The 23,681-nt window shown below is 41.3% G+C and overlaps 2 protein-coding genes across 2 annotated transcripts; one reads left to right on the top strand and one right to left on the bottom strand.

The window, feature by feature from the left end:
* Positions 1–2,155: 2,155 nt before the first annotated feature.
* LOC137193831 (protein zyg-11 homolog) lies at positions 2,156–11,017 on the bottom strand. Its single transcript, XM_067605225.1, has 14 exons — positions 10,826–11,017; positions 9,494–9,662; positions 8,328–9,127; positions 8,069–8,209; positions 6,696–6,872; positions 6,347–6,411; positions 5,962–6,061; positions 5,654–5,704; positions 5,041–5,202; positions 4,880–4,927; positions 4,286–4,486; positions 4,135–4,187; positions 3,637–3,734; positions 2,156–2,924 (listed from the first exon to the last, which is right to left on the bottom strand). Exons 1-14 carry the CDS (start codon positions 10,826–10,828, stop codon positions 2,743–2,745), a joined length of 2,250 nt encoding a protein of 749 aa, XP_067461326.1. The 5' UTR covers positions 10,829–11,017; the 3' UTR covers positions 2,156–2,742.
* Positions 11,018–12,880: 1,863 nt separating this feature from the next.
* Positions 12,881–23,007, top strand: angptl1b (angiopoietin-like 1b). The gene is made up of 5 exons (XM_067605224.1): positions 12,881–13,121; positions 16,475–17,313; positions 18,780–18,973; positions 20,097–20,367; positions 21,174–23,007. Exons 2-5 carry the CDS (start codon positions 16,512–16,514, stop codon positions 21,359–21,361), a joined length of 1,455 nt encoding a protein of 484 aa, XP_067461325.1. The 5' UTR covers positions 12,881–13,121; positions 16,475–16,511; the 3' UTR covers positions 21,362–23,007.
* The last annotated feature ends 674 nt before the right edge of the window (positions 23,008–23,681 follow it).

Genomic DNA, 23,681 nt, shown 5'->3' with positions numbered 1-23,681 from the left:
AATATAAAGCTACCACCAGCAGCCACTTAGCTTAGCTTAAAAAAACTAAAAACAGGGGGAACAGCTAGCATGGATCTATATTATCTGAACAGCACCTCTTAAGCTCATTATTTAACATGTTATATGTTGTTTGTTTAATCTGTACAAAAACAAAAGTATAAAATATATAAAAATGTGGTTATGTTGGGAGTCATGTGATAGACCATTTCTTGGCTGGAAGCAGTGACTTCCTGGAGTCTCCACTTGTTGCCTGCAAGAAATAGTCCAGCACACAACCCCCAGTAAAGCCATAATTTGATGTTTTTGTTGTACAAATTAAACACACACGATAAAATGTGTTCATTAGCGAGCTTTAAAAGTGCTGTTAGGGGATTTTTTTTACCTTTGGACAGAGCCAGGCTAGCTGTTTCCCCATTTCCAGACTTTATGCTATGCTAAGCTAACCGTCTTCTAGCCGTAGCTTCATATTTACCACACAGACATGTAAGTGGTATCAATATTGTCATCTAACTCTCAGCAAGAAAATTAAAACGTGTATTTCCCAAACTCTTGTATTATTGACATTTTGAATATGTTCCACTGAAATATGATTGACTTTAAATAGTTGATTTGCTGTTGTAAACATTACTGTTGTTGCTCTAGAAATAATATTTACTGTTCTGAATTAGGATTACTTCAGGGCATAGTGCTTACTTAATAAGTGAGCAAATTTGTCTCACTTTTGTAGTTGCTAAAGTCTGAGTGTTATTCAGTGGGTTGCAATCTGCAATCTCACCACTAGATGACATGAAATCCTACACACTAGTCCCATGGTTGTATGATAAGAGCTCTATACAGGACCAAAAATGGCGCCTGTTCAGTCCAATATGAATTGGTTGCCTTGCACATATGCCAAAAACGTTTCTAGCTTCTGGGTTTTCTTCTGGGTTATGCGGTCCACTGAATATGCACAGTAGTGTTTTGCCAGCTGGCCCTGCCCGCGAGTTCCTGCTTGGCCCATAGACTTTACATTGTGATGGCATCATAGATTTTTAAATTGCTTTTCTTGGCTTGAGGAAAGTTTTACAAATATAAGACCTCCATGGATTCATAATAGAGCCATAATTGACCCTGTTCAAGGTGTCCTGCATGTCAACAGTTTTATAGATGTCTCTTTTACAATGGTGGTCTATGTTGAAAATGCTTTTGGGGCCACAGGGTTTTTTTTTGCTGCAATATCGCAAGTGGCCACTGGGAAAAATTGGCTGCAAGGCTGAGGGGTGGTGCCGAATCCAGCTTTAATACATCCATGACTGGTCCTTTAAGTTAGTCCACTACTGGCGTGCGCAAATAGGGGTCCTGGCGTTGTGGGCTCTGCATGTGCACAACACCGCTGCTGAAAAAAAAATCCTAGGGGAAACATTGTCTCCTGTCTTTCTGATACAGCCTTTCTGTTTGTCTCTGTCTCACATGAACTTGATTATTGATGGGTTCTTTGAGCTACAGACAATAACAGACCTGATTAATGCAAAGCACACCACTGTTACCCTTTGGCTCCTCTGCTCATCTTGCCTCCTCACATGCTGGGTTTTCCATGTACACAACAGACACAAGTGCAAAGTCACGGTGCACTCTAGAATAATCGACAGTCCCTGGAAAGCAGCGCTGTTTTCCCACACTTGAACTTCTCACGGTAACAACATACCATGCTCACTATAAGGCATTTGACCTCTGATCCCACACGACTGCCACAGTGAGTTTAATGTTTAGAGGGTTGAAGTTTCTGTTAAAGCTGTTCCTGGATCACTTTATGTACCTCTTCTCTAACATATAGCCTACCCTACCACTGTCAAGGAAATGACTAATGTGGCTGAATCACAAGCATACAAAGCCATATTCTATTTGGCAGATCCCTTTCAATTCCTTCAGGGGATTTAAAAAATGTGAATCAAGGGGATTTTGACACTTAAAAGTTGAACACGGTGGTACAACTCAAATATTAATGTGAGCTTGTTAATCTACTTTTCAAAAGGAATTATTAATAGGCCAACTTAGAATAGACTCTGTAGATGCCTACGAGCAGTTCTGTCTTCCAGCTGTGTTACATAAAATATAATGAATTCAGCATCTACCGGGGGGGAGAGGCAGTGAGCAAGAGAGGGAGAGGAGAGATCACTTCTTTTTGAGCATGACTGGTTTATAAAGAGGCCCCCAGTATAGACACACAGACAAACACAGCAGATTCAGGGTGATATCTTGCCACTTATCATGTATGATACTGAATGTAGTTATACGTCTAATGACTGAATATTTTACAGGAGCACAGCTTAAAGGCAAAACATTCTTGAAGCTACAGTACTAAAGCACCCTCTAGTGACAGGATTTAGCTCCATGCATGATTTACTGCACAAACTTTGCACAACTTCAGTTTATTTGGAACACTTCCTTAAGATCAGACATTTTCCATCTTAATGTCCTATCTTAAAGTTTGACCTCTAAATAGTGCAAATATTATTAGGAATTCACATTTTTTGTTTCAAAGCATTTAAACCTAAATTAGCTTAGGAATCAAAATGACTACACAACCAATAATCACACTCTCTTTATATAAAAATACAGAATATATAATTTACTCTATTAAATATTAAGTCCAATGGGATTGACATAAACCTTCTGTACTTCAGCTCTACTATATATTGTATCTGCAACCTGCATATTTTAGGCACAGCTCATTGACATGAAATAAACATCTTTGCACTTTTGTCAAGAGCTTTGAGGCCCCGTCTGGTTGTTGAAGGGCCTTGATTGACTCTGATGGTGCTCTACCATACTCAGGATTCTGTCTGATAGTCCTTTAACGTCACTGTGTGTGTCAGGATGTGCAGCCAAAACCTTCAGAAGTTCAGTCACGCCTTCCTGCTCCAGCATGCTGCTGTAATTTGAAGCTAGGGGATCAAGGAGAGAGAGAGAGAGGAAGTGATAAGAACATGACACTGCCAATTAAATCTTAATACACCAGACAAGTTCATATAAATTTACCAGTATTTAACATCACATCGGGTAGTGTCTTGGGGCAAATGTATTTTTCAATTTTATTTCAGTTCAATTTTATTTATATAGTGCCAAATCATAACAAAAAGTTATCTCAGAGCACTTTTCACATAGAGCAGGTCTAGACCGTACTCTTTCACTTAGAGAGAACCAACAATTCCCCCATGAGCAAGCACTTGGCGACAGCAGCAAGGAAAAACTCCCCTTTAACGGGAAGGAACCTCAAGCAGAACCGGGCTCTAGGTGGGTGGCCATCTGACTTGACCGGTTGGGTTGAGAGAGAAAGAAGGAGGGAGGGGGAGAGGGGGGAGAGAGACACAGAGAAGCATAATAACAACAATAATAACAATAACAATGATTATAATAATAGAGATATGACTAGTAATAATAATAACAATAATAGCAGGAGAATGTGTTGAGGCAGGACACCCACAGGACCACGCCAAATGTTAAAAAAAAAAGGACACTATAATACACATACAGTACTGTATGGTAAATTGATTTAAATATATACATAAATACGCTGACCCCTAGAAATCCACTCATGTGCTCCCCACAGTCAAACTCCCACCAAGATCCCCACAGTAGTCTGTTTGTGTGTCTTACTGTTTTGACTGCAAACCAGATGTATGGCCCAGACTGCCCACATCTGCACTCCCGAGGGCTGACAAGTCTGAAGCAGAGGGCAAAATGGACGGAATGACCTAAAATTTGGACATGAGGAGACAGAACACGTAGATTAAAAAAGTGAGAAAAGAAGTGTACATTTTAATTATCCTGAGCATTTTTTCTTCTTTGTTTTGTGCTGTAAGTACCAGATGTTTTTCTTCTGCATCAGTGCAACCCAATGAATGTAAGCTAATGTGCCATTCACATATTCTAACATCATTTAGAATGAATTTTTAATTGCTTTCTTGTGACTGTCTGAGCTTTCTCTGGCACTCATTTGTAATGTTCTGTGTGTTAGGTAACCAAATAAATGAAACTTACGGGTAATTCAGCTGTGTTAAATTAGCACAAGTTGTTTCAAAATATGCATACATTACTTACATTAAATCAACAATGAGCAAGATGAGAATGAACAGATGTGTTGCTTTATCTCACCTGTAAGAGACCATTTCTCTCTCCAGTTGGGTCCATGTTACTATGGAAGCATGCTGCAAGGTAAGAAAGACACTTTGAAAAGAGCGAAAGGGGAATTTAATTGTCCATCAAATGAAAACCAGCATCCAAAACTTTTGCCTCTGACACACACCAGCTGCTCCAGTATGGTGGTACGGAGCTCATCATCCAGGGTCCAGGCCTCTGGTCTGGAGGTGAGCTGTGCCAGGATCCCTCCGGCGAAGTAGCGGACCCCCACCTCCATATGGGAGTCCTGCAGCAGGCTGAGGATGTGCTCCAATAAGTCTTCCTCCATTAGCTCTGCCTGCAACTCCTCAACCTCTGCTATGTTGTTCTGTAACACAGTGAGAGGAATAATAGTGGTGATGATAGATGTAACTTGGCAGATGGCATACAGAAGGGATACAGGAACTTTTTAATGTCAAATTGCCGACAGAGGGATTTAATTTTTTTCCTACTGGTCAATTCATTTCACATATTTGGGGGTAATATAAAAAATATTTGAAAGGACTCCCTAATTCAAATGCTGCCTGTTGTCACAGCATGTGGGAACGATTACAAAAAGGAAATGAGAATAAGATGTAGATTTTAGTTTAAACAAGCTATGAAAACAAGAACATTCAGTACTGTGGCAGATGTGGCACATAATGAAAACTATGCAATCATATTCAATATTCTTCAGTATAAACACAACACACACACACTCACACATACACAATGAACCCACCAGGAGGCCAAGAACTTTCTGCTGTACAGAAGATTCAGTGTAGTAGGACTGCAATGCAAAAAAGGGGACAGCATGAGAGGCAAAATGTGACCCTCTGTGAGGGTTCATTTGTTTATCTGTGCGGGCAACTGCATTTTTTTTTTTTTTTTGGGCTCCTCTACCTCCAGGACCTCCTCATACAGCTCCAGGCCGTGGCACTCGATGAAGCTGCGGGCTGCTGTGGGCATCTCATCTGTCAAGTTCCACAGAGCACTAAGGGCAAACTTCAGAGTGGAGTCCACCACTCCGACCATGGCTTTCTGCTGCACGATAGCCAGCAGCTGCTGTTAGACAGAGCCAAGGAGAAGAGAAAACATGAGACAAGGAAGGAATACATTTGTAGAAACACAGGAAACAACCTCAGTCAAGTCAGTGAAGCGTGCAGTGTTGAATACAACATGCATTTGCTGGATGAAAAGATTACATATTTGCATAGCAGCCCAAACAATAAATAAAAACAACTGAAGTGGAAAGAGAAGCTTGATTGCATACACAAAGAGAGAAACAGAGAGGTGATTGAATAATGGAGTAACAGTAAACTGAGAGGGACAAGTGCATGGGGCAATGGAGTGACTGGTGGTGAGTAAATGAGTATATACAGTAGGTAATGGAAAATGTAGCCAAATATAAAGACAGACAGAGAGTGAGAGAGAGAACTAGAAATACACTTGTGCGTATGTAGTTCTAAGTTGGGAACGTTGTTTGAAACTAAATACCCTGAAAGTGTAAATGTACCTTCATAATAAAGGCATCCTTGCCGAGCTGTGCAGTCTCCTCTGTGGACAACTGTACATAAAACAGAGAGATCAGTGCTTCTTTGAGTTCAAGCCATTTTCCTAAATGCCAAACTAGAACAAACTGTTCTTTTAACCCACAGGGAAAATGGCACCATTTAACTGGACTAAATTAAAGCATAAAGTTGGCTAGTGTCACAGAGGTACAGGAGCTTTCTGATGCATGGAGCTCTCAACAGGTGGGACTAACAGGTGCCATACTATTTTCCTGCAGCAGACTAATGCACGGTAAGTGAGCAGTGTCTTGACCTTGGCCACCAGAATGGAGATGACAGCCACAGCCATCCTCTGAAGGGTAGGATCCTCGTGGCTGCTCAGCCAGTTAATCACCAGCGTGGCTGCTAAATACCTGAACCATGATCACAGCATGGATACAAGGAACACAGTATTATAAAAACACACCAATAATGTACAAACAAGCCTTGGGAGAATCTGAGACATCTTTTCCTGCACTCATACATCTGGGAGAAGTATTTCTTTTGGCAGTTATGTTTCAAGACAAATTATATTTTAGCTGGATCACAATGTGTTGGAAAAACACTACAGTGCCACTCCATGAATGCACTGATTATCTTGGCTACTGCATCACCATGGGCTCATACGTCATATTGTAACTGAGCGAAAGTGAACTAACTTGTCAAAGGGGACATCTTGAAGGATGTAGTCACTGCAGAGCGCCAGCAGGCAGTTCTTCTGCACCTGGAGAAGTGGAAACAGTTGAAGAACCATAAAGGTGTGGTCTATTAAAATATACAGTGTGGGCATATGGTTTTTTATGCAACAATGACAAACAGTGGCCAAATGGCAACTGCAACCAAATGCAACATTTAGAGCAGCAAATAGAGCAGCAAAATCTGGTGAATGACAAGCCAGCTGGTAGCAACAGAACCATTCTGTGCCACAGTTTGTTACATTTTGTTGTTGTGTAACCATGTTACACTGAGATGGATGTGTAATATGAAACATTGAGCATATCCCTGGACCTGCTGATGGTTGGGGAAGGTCTTCATGGCGTACAGCAGCCAGGTGACAGCGGAGCTGAGCAGGCTGATTGGCATGGCCTCTGCCAGGTCCTGAGTGGTCAGGTTGAACACACACGCTGTGGCCACCAGGTGGACGTGCAGAGAGGTGGGGTGGCTCTGCATCGCACTCACAACCAGCTACAGGAAACAGGAAGTCCAAGTTATAATCAGATGTGCTTCAGAATCAGTAAGCACTGTGTTGTCACACTGGAAACTGTCTAGAGAGGGCTGGATCTGGGGGCAAGGGGTATTATAGAGTCTCTTCTTTCCCTCTCCAACTACCATTTGGGTGTCTTTACTTAGCAATTAGCTGCTTTACTGGAGCTACAGCAGTACAGGAAAGTGATGAGACTAGGCATCTCCCAGATACTGTATGTATTCGTGTGTAACCCTAGCACCTCCTAAAACTACACACCAAGCCAGCTGTGGAGTTGCATTGTATTAATTAACTATAAGGCTCTGCAGGAAACTGTCTCATTACCTCCTCTCTCCAATCACATCCAAGTACAGTAATTAAGATTTCAGGTTACAAGACATTTTAATTTAGCTGTACCATATGTTCAAACGGAGCTGTTTTCAAATACTGTTCTCTTTACAAATCCTTACAAAAACATGCAACTAGAAATTGTTTCCTTTACTGTGGAAATATGAATGAATGAATATAAAATGTGTGTGAGTTTGTGAATTCATGTGTGTTGTCTATGCTTCTGTATTTGTATTTGTATATAATCCTGCAGAGATCAGAGATAATTTACTATACAATGCAGTGCTAAAGGATAATTCCAGTTTATTACAATTTTCAGTCTTTTTTTGTTGTTTTCTATCAGTGACAAAACAAATTTTACTCTGCTGAGATCTGGGATTGGTGTAGCATTGGTAAAGAGAAGGGGCAGTTTACAGATTGACTTCCTGGATCAATTTTTTGTATGGCCAGTTTTCCTGTGCAATGCAAGATTATTAGCAACATTTCAGGTTTGCTCACCTTCAGTTTTACCTTGATATAAAGTGGCTTAGATAATCTCACCAAATTTAACTGTTGGCTCTTTTACAGTCTGTCTGATCATCTGACAGCTTGTGTTCTTTGCCCCGTTGATTTTTAGCAATCTCAGCAATTACAGGAAGCACTATGTTTTCATAATCGATAGAAATTATGGCCAAACCAACAAAAATGAGACTCAAGTTGTGAGAAAACTGAAATTACCCTGTAAAAAAGGTATATCAGAAATATTTTGAATTTGTGCTAATAAACAAATAAACCCCCACACATGGTATGTTCAAACACAATGGTCAAGATAATAAGTGGGAAGGGAACAGATTGAAAGGGATGACAGCACCTTTAGCATATCTGGTTGTGATTTGTCGATGTCAATGGTTAGATTGTAGAGATGGACGAGGGCCTCTCGTATGAAACACTCCCTGTCTCTGTACCTTCTCAGGGCCTCACACACCTGGTTCTCATTAGCTTCTCCAGTTACCTGAACATACACAGCAGATCAGCACTGTCAGAGAGACTGGAAATGCAGTGGGCATATTCAGTAAATTAACATAGTAGAGCCTCAAGTCAGAGACAAATGACTAGTACTGGATCCTTACTTTTAGATTTTTATGTGAAGAAAGGACATCACAGGAGCTAACCCCCGTTGCTAGCAGGCCCAAGAAGACCAGTCCACTCCTGGCCTCCACGAACGCCCTGACTGCTGCTTCAGTGATTCTCTTCCGGCCCGACACATCTAGAGAAACAAGGGAAGGGAGGACCTGGGGACTCCCCTCCAGAAGCTGCCTCACTGTCTCATCTCCGTCGCTCCCGTCACTGTCATCGAGTGTAAAGTGGTTGTCTGAAAAGTCCATATGCCTGAGAGCGTGAAGTTGGTTGAGGACAAAGAGCAACCTGGCAGGCGACATATCCAGCAGCCTGAGCCTGTGGGCGATCAAAGATCTCAGGGTGTCCTTGCACTGAAGGAGTGCTGTGAGCTTTGAGATGTCGCTGCAGGAGATATCCAGGCTTTCCAGCTGAGGGAGTGTGCAGATATCTTCAAGAATAGCATCGGTCAGGTCTGTGTTGGCAAGGTTGAGCGTCCTCAGGCCCTGCAGGGAGCTGAAGCCAACTCGGACCCCGCCATCCTCCCTCAAACACTCCCAGTCCAGATGTAGCCCGTTCAGGGACAACCTCTGCAGGCTGGATCTGCACTCCAGGTTGGAGACAAGGCCTGAGACGATATTAGCACCAGTTAGGTCTCCAGATACCCAGGAGGCATCTAGTTCCTGGAGTCGGTGAGGGCAGAGCGCCAGGCGGAAAGCTTCTGCAGACACTGGACAGCATCGGATGGAGGCTCGGCGCAGGCGGAGCTCTTTGCAGTTTCGGAAAATCCCAACAGTCATGTCATTCAGTATTCCTTGTAGGGAGAAGCAAACAGAGCAATGTTGTAGGAAAAAGTAGCATCAGTTTAGCCACATTTATATTTGAGGAATAGAATTTTCCCACTATTTCAGCCTGGGATAGTACATAGTGAACTAATAACTCATATGATGATAGGGTAAGTGTCCTGAAATTGTGATTAACTTTGTTTATACAGGACGTTGTGTGCCTGAGGAATGAGTGATTGGCTGAAGGTCTAAGGTAAGTCACTTTTTTCATAGTGTGAGTTTATTTTTTATTATTTTTTTCAACAACTTGTCACAGAACTATAATCACTTGGCAGCTGCAGTTGCTCTCAGTTGTTGATGATGTTTTTGGAGCCTTTTCAGTGCTCCTGACCGACCTTTAGTTGCCATCTTATGCAGTAGCTGGTCAGCCATCTCCTGTGGGAAGAGCGGAGCCCAGCTGAGGCACAGAGAGCCGTCTGCTCGCTTGCTGCACAGAGCGTCCAGGCTGCGGCACACCTGAGCCAAGCAGAGGTCGCACAGGGCCTGGGGGCCCTCCACTGATTCCTGCAACACATCATCAGGTGGTCAAAAGTCACACTGCTGGATAATTAAATATTTCATAGTGGCGGTATGAGCAAAAGTGCAGTGATCTTAATTCACCTTTTTTTTCATGTTTTCTCATTTGCCTCTTATATCTAGTTAGGCACATCGTTTTGTTTAAAGTCCCCCTCCGTTCAAAAATGTGTTTGCTTTTTGTTACTTCACTTGGATGTTTGAGCTTCACTCTGCATAATGATGTATATACAGACTTTGACACCAGAAGGCTGTTTTCATATCCATCTGCTAAAGGGGGAAAGTATCTATGTGCTCATCTTAAATCTCAGTTGAAGATGTCTACGCACAAGATAATTTTGTGACATCACAACTAGTTTAGAAGCCAGTCGTGGTGCAGTATGAAACTTTACACGAGTGTGACGTGGAAACTTGAAATCTGACTTTACAGTGAAGAAGAAGCATCTTGTGTCCAGCAATTAAACTTTTGAAATTAAAAATATCCATAGATTTTACAGTACGAGAGAGGGAACTGATATATACAGTAATTTAAAGAATTTTCAACAGGGATATATATCCTATATATTGGGGATCTTTAAAAATGTCCAGATTTTGAGATGCTGCCTCTGACATTCTGCCTCCACCTCAATACAATGGAGGTGAATGATATTTTACTTGTTGTGTTCACAGTGCAATGTTAGAAAATTATATTGTATGTTTAAAATTCAAAGTAACCCTTTAAAAATCCATAACCTTTTGACACATAGAGAGAACATAATATGAGGGGCATATGTGTCATTCATCCTACAGTATATACATCATAAATCTGTGCAGTAACTTTAGAGGTGTTTTTTATTTACGCATTAAAGACATTTGTAAACACATAGACACTTGTCTCACAGGATTCTTCCTCAGGACTCAACAGATCCTCAGTGACACAGGATCTCTAACGCTACAGGAGGCTAATTTTATCCACAACAGATGAAGCGCAGCACAAGTAAAGCCCATTTAAATCACATAATCCAACCGGTCGTTGTAGGGCGAAGTGGACAAAAGCATTTGGTCCTTCAGCACCGTAGCCTAACTTACATGAGCGTTTGACATTGACATGACGAGCACGTAACGTTAAATAAAACATTGTCAACATTTCACATGAGGGAGGGGGTCAAACTCACCATGTTTCAAAAGTAAACAGTCGACAGGGAAATAAAAACAAACAACTAACTGACTGAACGACGTGAAATTCTGTAAAATTTTAAATCAAGAGACTTCTAAAGCTGAGAAAAGTTGTGAAAAATGTGTAAGTTATTCCTCTGTGTTGATTTCACTCGCTGTCGCTGATTGTCAAGTGTCAACTGTCACAGGCAGCGCTCTCATTGGTCAGTCAGTGTGACGTCACCGAGAGCCGTTAGAAGGTGGCCTGTTTATTCTAAGTTACCCCATTATTTATTTCATTTCCCCTCTTCCCATTATTTGGTTTCTAAGGAATGTGAAAAACTCATTGCACAATCCCTTTACAAAATGTTTTTTTAATAATTGAATTCCCTGGCATTTGTCTCCTCTTTTTGTTCTTCATACTTGTTTATATTGTTACTGTTTTTTTTGTCTTTTTTAAATTTGACTGTTTTCAATAAAGTTGAGAAAAAAATTAATCTATCCATCTATTTATCTATCTATTGTACATCACTCCTCTTACAGGTAACCTAATTAAATATAAAGGAATGTACCTGCATCTGTGGAAGTGGAGAGGGTAGTAAACTCGTTTAGCCACAAGGAGGGGCTCACAGAGAGAGCTGGATTTTAATGTGTGACTGGTGATGTTTAAGTGAAAAGTGAATTTTCAAAACTGAATAATAAAACCCTAAATACAAAGACCCAATCCCCTGATTTGCATTAATGTAAAGAATATTATTAGCAGTGGCATTCCAAGATTTTGTAAAAAGGGGCCCCCTCCATGAACACACTCATATTGGAGGGCTTTGTCTCGCTCCAATGTCCCTCTGCTGTGACATTAACGCACAAACGAAGCATGGAAAGGTTCCATTAAGACATAGACAAGTCTTGTTTCAATTACAGAAAAAAAATCAGAGAAAAGAAAACAAAAGAGTATGTAACAGAAGTATATGTTTGCTTTTTTTTATCCCTTTCAGCATCTTGGGAGCCCTCAGATTAATGTCTGACCTCGAAGTTGGACACCACTGATCTAAACTACACAAGACACAACAGTGGGACTTTTTAAATGAAGAACAGACACAGAAAATGTTTTTTCCAGGCATGGCTTGAATTAGCACAAAATGTTTTTTTAAGCCCTAAATTGGATGGCCTCCATTATGTATATACAACCAACCAACATGAGGATGCACGCTCAATCACACAAACACAAACATATGTTCTCATACGTGTGTAGGTCACACGCAAGTGTCCACTTCAATGTGCACATACACATCTACAATATGAATGTCCTGTCTCGATTGCTCATAAGCAAAACTGTCCTCCCACATGGTGAAGTATGTCTCCCCACGCAGAGAATCCCCATGTATCAAAGCTTGTGCTTCCTCCTCATTTCAAAACATTTAGCTCAGGGGCGTTCTTTTTGTCTGCATATTGCATAAGCCCTCTGTATATTGTCCTCACAACCATATAAACACAGCTGCCAATAGCTCTTAGATTGCCACAAGACACACACACACACACACACACAGACACGCACACATCCCATATACGGAGAAAACACAAGAGGAACGCTCACATTCAAAACAGACCTCCCATTGTAATCCTAAAGCTACCGGATCGCCAGAATCACTCAGTCATTAGATTAGTGCTGATAGGAAACAGCTTTGTGTGGAGGAGTAGTTAGACTATGAGAAATAGTAGATATATGAATGAAGCTGACAGAAGAGTGTATGTGTTTCTTTGTGCGTGACAGAGAAAGAGAGTTTATGAGCATGTCAAACCTCCACAAACCTGACAAGACAAATTTTCATGTGTGGGAGAAAAACTAACTTTGTAAACACATCCCTATGAGAATGAAATGATGACAGCAAGACTGATTTTGAGTGTGAGAGTCTTCACCACTCTCTGACTCCCAGCCAGTCTGATTCATCACTTACTTTTTCAATTGTGGCGAAACCTTATATTAGGAGGAGTCTTTCGTTTCTTCTTAAACTTTACATGACATCAGAGGAGGAAGGCAGGGCCAAGCCTTCCTCTTCTCAAACTACAGAGAAAATCACACCATCAGCCTCCCTCTTTCCGTATATGGACCACCCTCTACTGTTCTCCTAGTGGACGGTGTTTGCTTGTGCCTCAGCTGTATGCAGGCCTTCATTCTCAATGAGAGCAAAGACAGAGGGAGACTGAGAGTGAGGTGAGGAGAATGGAGAGCATGAAACTTCATAGAAAACACATCTGAGATACCAACCTGGCTGCTACCTGCACCTCCTGGACCACTGACTGAACTCACTGACGAAGGTAAGATTCTTATTTTTAAATTTATGCTAATTTGTGAGATCAATATGACATTTGTATGTTGTTTTATCCTCTCTGAAAAAGTATTCAAATTGCTTAAACCTCCCTAAATATTCCCAGTCACTAGTATTTACCGACAAAAGTTAAGGTAATATAGAACAATGAAGTTAGATTGAAAGTTTAGATGGAAGGACGGTTCACTAGACATTCATGCCTGTTCAGAAATATCTGAATGACTGTAAAACACTTTAATTGAAGTATAAATACTGTTATATTTGTTTTTAAATTCCATATTCATATCTGGCATAATGCCCCCTGATCATATTCACCATCTACAAATGCATCATGTCATCCCCTCAGCAGACAGATCTAATCAGTGGCACCATCAGAATAACTTGTGGGCTAATTGGCAAAATCCTAAAAATCTGCTGACTCAGAGCAAAAGCCACAACAAAGTTAGGCTGGAAAAAGAGGATTTTCTGATTTGAAATATATATTTAGGCTGTATGTTGAAATAAAGTTGGAATGAAATTAGGGAAAACCACTTGAAGGTAAAAGAAAATCTTTTAATTGAGAAGCTTAGCAGCAGACAGTCAGAGCTCAGTGGTACCACTTAGAGTCAGTGGGCCGATTGGCAGCGTCCTGCTGTTCCCCTGAGCTGGGAAAACCAGCCACCGCAAAGTTTGACCTGTCTGGTTGCAAACATTGCATTAATATGAATGAGGTGACTGAATCTGGTCAGGTCTGGCTCTGGAGAGAGCATGGGGAGGAGAAAATTCCCTTTTAATAAGTCAACAGAAAAAATTGGCTGCTGTGGCTGACTTGATGAAGACCAGCAGGGTGTGAACGACAGAGAGAAACCTGGTGGTAAAGAGTGGCGATGAGATTCACAGCCCTGGCTGAGGAGCCTCTGTGTAAACACTGTCACCCCTGTCAGCTTGTGAGATTCATATTGTGGGGTTGGAGACGTGCAGACGGGCCAATTGCTTAGACCGAGCTATTGAAGGGGATGACCTATGATTACGGAAAGACAGGAAAAAGTACTTTCTGGGTAATAATAACTGACTGACAGTGCCAAGGTGTTTCTGAGTTCTGACACATGGCCTGTTTTCCTTAAAATGCCTTCTCCTTTGCCCTGACATGGTTTATAATCCATGATAAAACAAACTGTAGCAACTGTGTTCCATATGTTACAGCTACAACACATGTTTCCGGTCAGTTTTAGAAACTTGCTGCTGAACTTTTAAGCCAACCACAGTTATTGAAAATTAATGTTGGCTTAGACACTTTCTTTCTGTTAATAAATCTTTGAGCTTTTTGCAAACACCAAAACTTGATATTATAAATTTCCCCTGAGGTAAGCGTGTTTTTTCCTTTGACAATGATAAAAGAGTATTATTCTGCCTCAGCAGCAGTTTGAGCTTAGGTAATGCTCTGGGATCTGTCCCATTAACTGTGGTTAGGACTCTTCAGTGCAACTAAACATCAAGAACAAACCACAGAAATCATTCAAAGCCCCTGCTGTCTCTGTTTTGGACTCACTTTATTCTGCTTCTTTGGCATCTGTTAAAATCCTCAGTGGATTTGTTTTGATGAGCTCCGATATGAAGTGGGTCATATTGTGTACCCGTCTGAAGTGTTAGATGAAGGTTACTTAACTTCCTTGGCCATATCCACTAGACTGCCTTCTGGTTGGATTTGGCTCATCTGCCAAAATCAGCCTGAAGTTGGCTCACCATTAGCTCCACTTCCAGAGCCAAGCCTAGCTATTGAATATGGAAGGAGGGAGCTTTCACTTAGCATGTATTTTCAAACGTCACCCTCCCCTGCTCTTTTCGTTGTGCTGTCAAAACCAATAAGATCAAAACACAAGCTTTCCTTCCAAAAATAGACTCTAGAAAACATTACTCATAAATCAGGGATTCCTGCTCCCCCTGCTGCCTCTAAAACACACCAATATCTTTTATTTCTCACCAAATTCAGATTTATCTATTTGCACCAGCCAGGGAGACATGGGATAAGTTAAAATGAATCAATAAGGCCCAATGACAACCACCTGCTGACTACTTCCATTTTGCACATTACTTACACAACTCATGAATCCGTTAGAGACTGGCAGTGGATGCTATCCTGTTCGTTGCACATTTAATTTTCCTTTTCAGTCAAATCTTTTGAGTCTCAGATATTTTCAACATGGAAATTCTCCACACAAGCCAGTGCAGGTACACTGAAAGGCTATCGGGGAAGTTCATAGAAGGTCTAAGCCAGGAGATCTCCAAAAATATGAAAAACAGATCCCAGCACTTGCACACACCCAGACACCTGATACAGATGTGGTAAGGGCCTTAATGAAAGAGAAGCCATGAGGGAATGTATCGAAAATATGAGTAACGATAGCAGATTTGTGGTGGGTGGGTGGCACTGCTCTTACTCCACCAAAAGTGAACCAGAAGTGATTTTGATGTGTGAAACCAGCTGTGCCTGTACCACAATCTGCTAGTTTTCATTTTACATTTTAATGATCACTTACTGCATAATTAAGCAGGACTCTTATGTTCAGTCTGAACTGGAAGCCTTCCTCTGTATCATGCCAAGAGATGATCTTTGAATATTTAAGCTTTGCAGGCAAACTGGTTATATTGGATTATATTGGATTAGAGGAGAAAAGAAAACATCTGCATAACAGTTTAGTCTTCTGGTAGTGTGCCTGGTAGGAAATTACAAAAAAGTACAAGATGAGTCACAACAAAACCTCTTTGACCTTGACCCAAATTAAAAGATATGTGGAGCATCTATATTTTTTTTGCGTTGACAAATCTAATGAAAAGATCAAAACCATCAATGACTTGACCGTGCTAACAAGTATTGTCTGTGCCAAAGCCTGATATAGTTTATTCCTCTGTGACATAGCCGTCCGTTGTTGTCCAAAAAAACATTAAAAATACATCAGTGAGCCACACCATTGTACCGGGTGACATATTCCCTAATTACGATAAACATGGGCACTATACTTGATCGTAATTCCTCCTCTAGTGCTGTTATACTCCTAGAGAACCAATGTATATCAAGCAACGCCTGGAAAGAGTCCCCACAACATGCATTATTTACTCCTTTTTGAGCAGACTTTGCTAAAAACTACAATGCCTAGCCGTTCTACGAAGCTACAACATTTTTTATGAAAATGAATTACGTCTTCAGAAGGAACCAGTTGGCTTTGGGCTGAGTGCAACAGACGGCCTAACACATTGTTGATTTTGGCTTTTTCATGGAATTTCTTGACAATAAGAAAAATATACCAACACCAGTCTTATTCTTTCCATAAAACAGTCTGCACTTCTCTTTCTTTTTTTTTATAGATCTCTAGCTTGTTTGGTGATAAATCGAGGGGGAACCATGGGACCTGGAAAGTGGAGCCTATTTATTCTGTTTGGTTTGTCCCTCTGGAGCAACAGCCAAGCCCTCAGTAAGAACCCTATCCTCTCCCGGATACGAAGGGCTCCAGAGGCCAATGGGGAAAACAAGAAGTGCTCCTACACCTTCCTGGTCCCCGAGCAGAAGATCACAGGCCCCATCTGTGCAGCCCGGGGTTATGCAACTGATAAGGACAGAGTGACGCGCCTTGATGTGGCTGCGGTGCGTGACCTTCTGTCGAAGCAACGTCGGGAGATGGAGACTTTGAAGCTGGTGGTGGATGTGGATGGCAACTTGGTGAACGAGATGAAGCTGTTGAGGAAAGAGAGCAGGAACATGAACTCCAGAGTGACCCAGCTCTACATGCAGCTGCTGCATGAAATCATCAGGAAGAGGGACAACTCACTGGAGTTGGCGCAGTTGGAGACACGCATCCTTAACGCTACCACTGAGTCATTGCGTCTAGCCTCCCGGTACAGGGAACTGGAGGCCAAATACTCTGCCCTGTCTGCAGTGGTGAACAACCAGTCGGTGCTGATTGGAGCACTGGAAGAGCGTTGTATGCAGGTGTACAGTCGCAGGCATGAGCAGCCACCTATGGGTCCTCCAATGGTGCAGGTGGTGCCTGAAAATATTCCTGTTAATGTGCCACGTTTCACAAATGAGATTCAAAGGGACAATACTAGAGGATTTGCCAGGGAAAGGGGCTCTCGCTCCGGGCCTTCACCCACAAGTGGCACCCTGGAAGTCCAGAAACCTCCTCAGAGGAACTTCAGTGCTGAAGGTGAGTGAGTGACATCCATTTATCCATCCACAAATCCATCCATGATTCATACATACTGAACATTTTCACTGATTTATTCATTCATCCAGGCACCAAAATCCAAAACAGTCATGGTAAAATGTAGAGCAGTCATGACTTTGCATGCCAACCATAATAAAATAATATTCCCTGACTCTGGATACAGCTGCAGGTGGGCCCGTGGCCTTGTTTTCAAAGGTTAAAGATTTGCAAATTCAGCTGGAGCTCCATTCCCTGCTCAACAGAAAGAGCTCAAACTAGGATGGAAATAAAAATGTTGTAACGTCTGAACCAAGACTGGGGACTTAAAGCAAAGCAAAGAAAGACCTAACCAGTGGGATTTCGCTCATCAACAGAAATTCCTGACACATTTTGATTGTCCTTGCCCAAGAATAATAAAGTGTGTAGGATTTCAGTGCAGCTGTATATGAAAATAGTCCTTTACAAGACTGTTCCATTGCATGTCAGACATAGACAAAACCCAGGCTGGTGTGATAGACTCCTGCAAACCACAAAGTAGAGGCACTTCTGGTACACTTCATAAAATGAATGGACTATACCTTTATATTATTATTATGTCATTAGCTGGGATGAGGTTACTCTACCATTAAATAAACTCACTGCACATGTGCTTGTAATTAAAAATCTTGTTATTACGATTACCTTGACAAAAAGCAGACATTCCCAACTTATAAAGTGGGTTAACAATATATCTATTTTGGATTTTTGACCTCAAATAAAGGCAAGTAATTATTAAAGTGACTTAATTAGCCCCATGCTACAATGTATCTTTGTAGACCTAGATAAATGTGTTATTACTCCATCTGCTTTTGTGATTTAGATTTTCCTATGTACCCCTCTGTCAGACATTTACTTCAACGTTTCATCATCATGTAAAGTCATGGCACTCATGTTGCATCTCCGTGCTTTGGCAACAAAAGTGTTTCAAATTGCTGTACAAAGCAAAAACGCAGTAGCTACACATTTGGTCAAAATTGAATTAAGACCAGAATCTGACTATTTGACATCTGTTTCACTGTATGCAAATTTATACCACAGAAATGTGCAATTTTCTATTCAAAAAAAAAATTCAGGAACTACAAAACTGTTGTAAAAACCAAACCGAACAGTATCTGATTTTATTTGACAATAATAAAAGGCTTTATAAGGGTTTACAACTTATATAGCTGTTACACACTGTAACTAAGTAGCCTTCAAACTTTAAGCCTTTTTTACCTTCAACTTTAAACCTTTTTAAAACTTTTTCTCAACTTCACAGTTTCTGTGGTTACTGCTGTCTGCCTTATGCACAGAAAGCAATAGGTATTTACAGAAGTACTTTACCCTGGTCTGATGATTTTTATCTTCACATACTTTACTGTTTTCCCCCTCTCTGGTCACAGTCTGTCTTAAAGTCTGTCTCCTTCTCTTATCATTCTTTCCTTCAGGCCCATTCAGAGATTGCCTCGATGCCCAGGAAGCCGGCCACACCACCAGCGGCATGTACCTGATCAGACCAGACGAGACAGAGAGGCCAGTGCAGGTCTGGTGTGAACAGGATATAGACAACGGGGGCTGGGCTGTTATCCAGAGCAGGAGAGACGGATCGGTTAACTTCTTCAGGAACTGGGATAACTACAAGGTGATGACAATGACACTTCCCCTGCCCTGTCTATCTATATTTCTCTCTCTCCTCCCCTCTGTCTCAACCTCAGAATATTTGGCTCATCCAGAGATAACAGTGGTGCCGTTATATGACCCATCTACAGGAACCATCTGGGGTCTTTGGGACTATTTCCTGGGCCAGAATCCTTATGTTTTCACTTACTGTAAAATATAACGCCCTGTCAGCAGCACTATTTGTCCGAGGTCATTTAGTTTGAGATTCCCATTATGAAACATTAGATGGCCCACTAGGAAGGTATGTTCCACAGCTCAATCTGCAGACGTTTCTTTCCAAAACCGCTACTAGTGTGGTGCCTTCCTGGACGGCTGGCTGGTTGGCTTACTGCACAACACCATATAGGCCCTCTCATCAAAGCTCTGTGAGAATGAGATGGAGTATATCACTGCTGGCAGCCTTGGCGATTCAGTGTTCCATTCAGCCCCGCCAGTCTTGTGCATGAGTAACTGGAAGCTAAATTGCTCTCTTCAACATTGATTTGCCTCTGCGCTCTCCCACAAAGCCACCACATATACACACACACACACACACACAGCACCAGAGAAGAGGCCCCGGACTGAAACCCTACATCATTCATCATCTGCTGGCTCACCCAGCTAATCCACAATCACAAACCTCAACCTTCTCTACCAAGTGAAGTGTTCTGGAGGCACGCGGCCAGACGTAGATTGCTCGCGGTTATTTGACACAAGCGCCCAGGCCAGTTTCACCATTAGCTGTGCTCCAAGAGATCTTGGATTTGGGGTTTGAGCGATGAACCAGCATTCTGAAGATTGATGCTTATTTTCCAGCATAAATACTACAACATGTCTTTTTTTAAGGAATTTCAAAGACAGGGTGGCATTCCTTTTCCACAGTGCCTTTTGAAGTTTGTCTTAACTACAGAACCATGAGCAAAATGTCATCAAAAAGAAAATCCTCATTTGTTCCCTTACAATCCCACTGCCTCTTCCACAAGAGGGTTTTATGTTCCTGAACAATTCTCATGTTTCTAAACTCCTCGGGCTACCACATAACAAACAACGCTCATTATTTACTGCAATCCTTCTGTAACCTTCTTTTTAATCTTCTTGTGACTCAGAGCGGCTTTGGCAACATAGATGGGGAGTACTGGCTCGGTCTTGAAGGCATATACAACCTGGGAAGGCAGGGGGACAACAAGCTACTGGTGGAGCTGGAGGACTGGATGGGCAAGAAGGTGTATGCTCAGTACAGCAGCTTCCACCTGGAGCCGGAGAGCGAGGGCTACCGCCTGCGGTTGGGCATCTACCAGGGCAACGCTGGGGACTCCCTCAGCAGCAACAATGGCAAACAGTTCACTACTCTGGATCGAGACAAGGATGCCTTCTCAGGTAGATGAAATGGGGGTTTCTAGTACACTCTGGTAGCATACAGTCTCCTTTGAAGTGCATCATGATATTTTCTTGAATTTTCAAGTGTCTCCTTTAATATTGTGCTTAGCACTGTAAAAGATTAGTCAATTCATTGATAAGTCGATTGACAGAATATTAATCGTGAACTGTGCTGATACTCAATGGTTTAGGTAAATTCTCCAACATAAATGGCTAAACATTATCTGGTTCCAGCCTCTCCAAATGTGTAGGTTTGCAGTTTTTCTTGTTTGTATCATTGTAAATTGAATATCTTTGGGTTTTGGATTGCTGGTCAAGACAAAACACACAATTTGATGATACCTCCCACAGCTCTGGGAAATTGTGATGGATATTTTCTTAGTTTTTATAGATTAAGCAATTACCAGGAACCTTAAAGGTATTACCTGGTAATATTTAAAATTTAGACTGGTTCCAAGGCTCTGAATAGTTGCCATTATCTTTTCAAGCAGATTTTTTCACCAATTGAAATGTATGGACACATGACACTCTACTGATTGGTTGGGGCAAAAATTAACACCTCCCAAGGAGAACACAGATAACATGAACCTAATGTCAGACTGAATAATGTAGTAAAGTGAAATCGCAAATCAGTCTGATTATCAGGCCACCAAGAACTTCCACTTAGAATAAGTTCTAGCTTGAAAGGCATCATAGAAAGAACTGATTCTCTTGAAAAATTCTGTCAATATGCACTTCAATGAAAAACACACCCTTTCTGTACTTCAGAGTCCAGATCATCACTCTTTCTCCTCCCCCCACAACAGGTAACTGTGCCCATTTCCATAAAGGAGGCTGGTGGTACAACGCTTGTGGCCAATCCAATCTTAACGGTGTCTGGTACACCGGAGGCGTCTACAGAAGCAAATTCCAAGATGGGATCTTCTGGGCCGACTACGGCGGAGGCTTCTACTCCATGAAGGGTGTCCGCATGATGATCAGGCCCATAGACTGAGGAGATACTGTAAACCAGCCTGGTGCAGGGGCAGCTGTGGAGGCCAGGGCACACTTGAACCTGACTCTAAATTGTGACTGTATATGTCATCAGCAATTGGTTGATCCTAGCTAAAAGAACTACACCAATGGAGATTACCAACCATCAGTTGTGACTTGAATTGCCTCCTGTAACCAACATGGACTCTTTACTGTATATCACAATAGATGCATAAATAGAGGGATTTAGAGGACATGACTATTTATAAGCCATACAGCTCCTTTAACCACCAAATGTATATGATGGTGAAGGGATATTAAGAACTGCCGGTGCAGATATTTTACAGCTAGATAATGCAAGCTGTCTGTATGATTAAGAAACCACAGTGTTTTCCTCATTACTCGGTCACCCCATGGAGAGGAGGCGCCATGTCCTAACAGAATTTCATCTGTATTGATTTCATTCATAAGCTTTAGCGTCACAGAATCTAAATGCAGCTCTTCCTACCTCGCCAAGAAAAACGTCTTGGGGAAACACTCATACATGGTATTTAACTTGTGCTAAGTTGCTGGAAACTACATTTTGTTAATACCTATATAGATTTATTTAGACTCTGTATCCACCTCTAGATCTGAAAAGACCAACACCTTAAGATGTTGGAGAAAGGAAGGTGGTTTAAAATGTTTTATTGTACGTCTGATTACACAAAAATGGTGCTGATTTTAGTTTTTCTCTCTACACTTAAAATGACCTTTATGCTGTATGTTAAATTACTTTGTCCAAATGCAGATGACCAGAAATGATAATTTATGTGTACAATTAACTTATCATAACAGTGAAAAGGGCCAGGTGTCCTGAGGGAACAGTAAATGATCCCACAGAAAATAGAACTAATTTCCTCCACTGCATTTATGACAATCATTCTCAAAGTGTGCACATATGGAAATTGCTGTTGTATGTTTTTCTCATTCGGCTGTTGATTAAATTTCAGTATGACTCCGGGAAAAACAAAGCATTGTTGAAAGAGAAAAAAGATGGAATTACCTTTTGTTTTGAGTGGTTTTTGAGCACGAAAAATATGCCGACCAAGCGTGCTGAGAATTATAGGCACTGGGACAGACAACGAGAAACACATTGCTAAAAGCCAGACAGGATGAAGAGAGAAAAAGAGGAGAGGGGAGGGGATGAACTGGGATGGAATTGGTCCAAATTTCCAAGTTATTTTTCCCCCCTCTTCCTTTTAAATACAGAGAAATTTACATTCTTTCCACACAAAAGTGCTTGAACTGTATGTTTTCTTAAAAGTATCTTTCATTGACAAAGTCATGGGTCCCTGCACTCTGTAATCACCGGTATGGAAGGAAAGTTGCATCCTTTTGGGGAAACCATCCCAGAGGAGGGGCAGGAGGTTTGAACTGGTGGGTTTGCTTTGAACAACAGCACTGCATCCACAGCACATGAAAGAAAAACAGCCTTTGGTCTCCAAGCTGAAAATAGACCCTTGTTTTGCACTGTTTTTCTTATTTACCACAATGGCCCTCACACCCATCTCTTTAACAAACTTTTATGAAGCAAAAAAAGCACAAAGCAGGGTCAAACCCAGCAGGACATGAAAACATGTTTATGGACATGTAAAAAAGCAATGTCTTATAAAAATGGCATTATAATGTTAAAATTAAATTGCAATAAAAGCTGAAACAGATGAGTCATGATATTTTGCAGAACAACATTGCACAACTAACATTCAATAAATGGAGAACATTTAGGGTCACTTCAGGGGATATTCTTATTCATTGGGAAACAAAAGAGCTCCTTCTTTGTGCCATGCTACTTCATACTGTTAACCAAATCACAATTAAGGCATGACTTGCTAGTTTTTAGTATTTGTTGAGATTACATGCACATTCCAAGCTTATCTTGTGGGTGTAAGTCATGCATATAAAATGTTGTTTGTCTATGGCTGATTACAGTATCTGGCTAACCCAGATACCATAAGTATTATGGGATGGACAAACCTTAACAATTTCCACTGAAATTCTGAAGAATATTTGCCTTTAATGGTATTTAATGGTAGTTTTCTTAAATGTGCATGGCTTTGTGCGCCTTGTGCTGGCATGAACAAGTCGGAAAAAGACAGATGAATACATCACAGAGACATGTCATTTCAAGTGGTAACATTTCTGTGGAAGATTGGGTAAGAGCAAGTCAACAATTTAAGTCTGACTCACAACTTGCACTAAATTACTTGTTTTTTTGTCACATCATAGTCATCAAATGTCTGTTTTCTGAGGGTAATAGGCCTACTTAAACGTTGTATGTCTATGTCATTTTAGAATTTAAA

The sequence above is a fragment of the Thunnus thynnus genome, chromosome 12 (assembly GCF_963924715.1).
Source record: "Thunnus thynnus chromosome 12, fThuThy2.1, whole genome shotgun sequence".
Lineage (NCBI taxonomy): Eukaryota > Metazoa > Chordata > Actinopteri > Scombriformes > Scombridae > Thunnus > Thunnus thynnus.
Note: the sequence above shows the minus strand (reverse complement) of the source record. Positions and strands in the feature narration are given on the sequence as shown.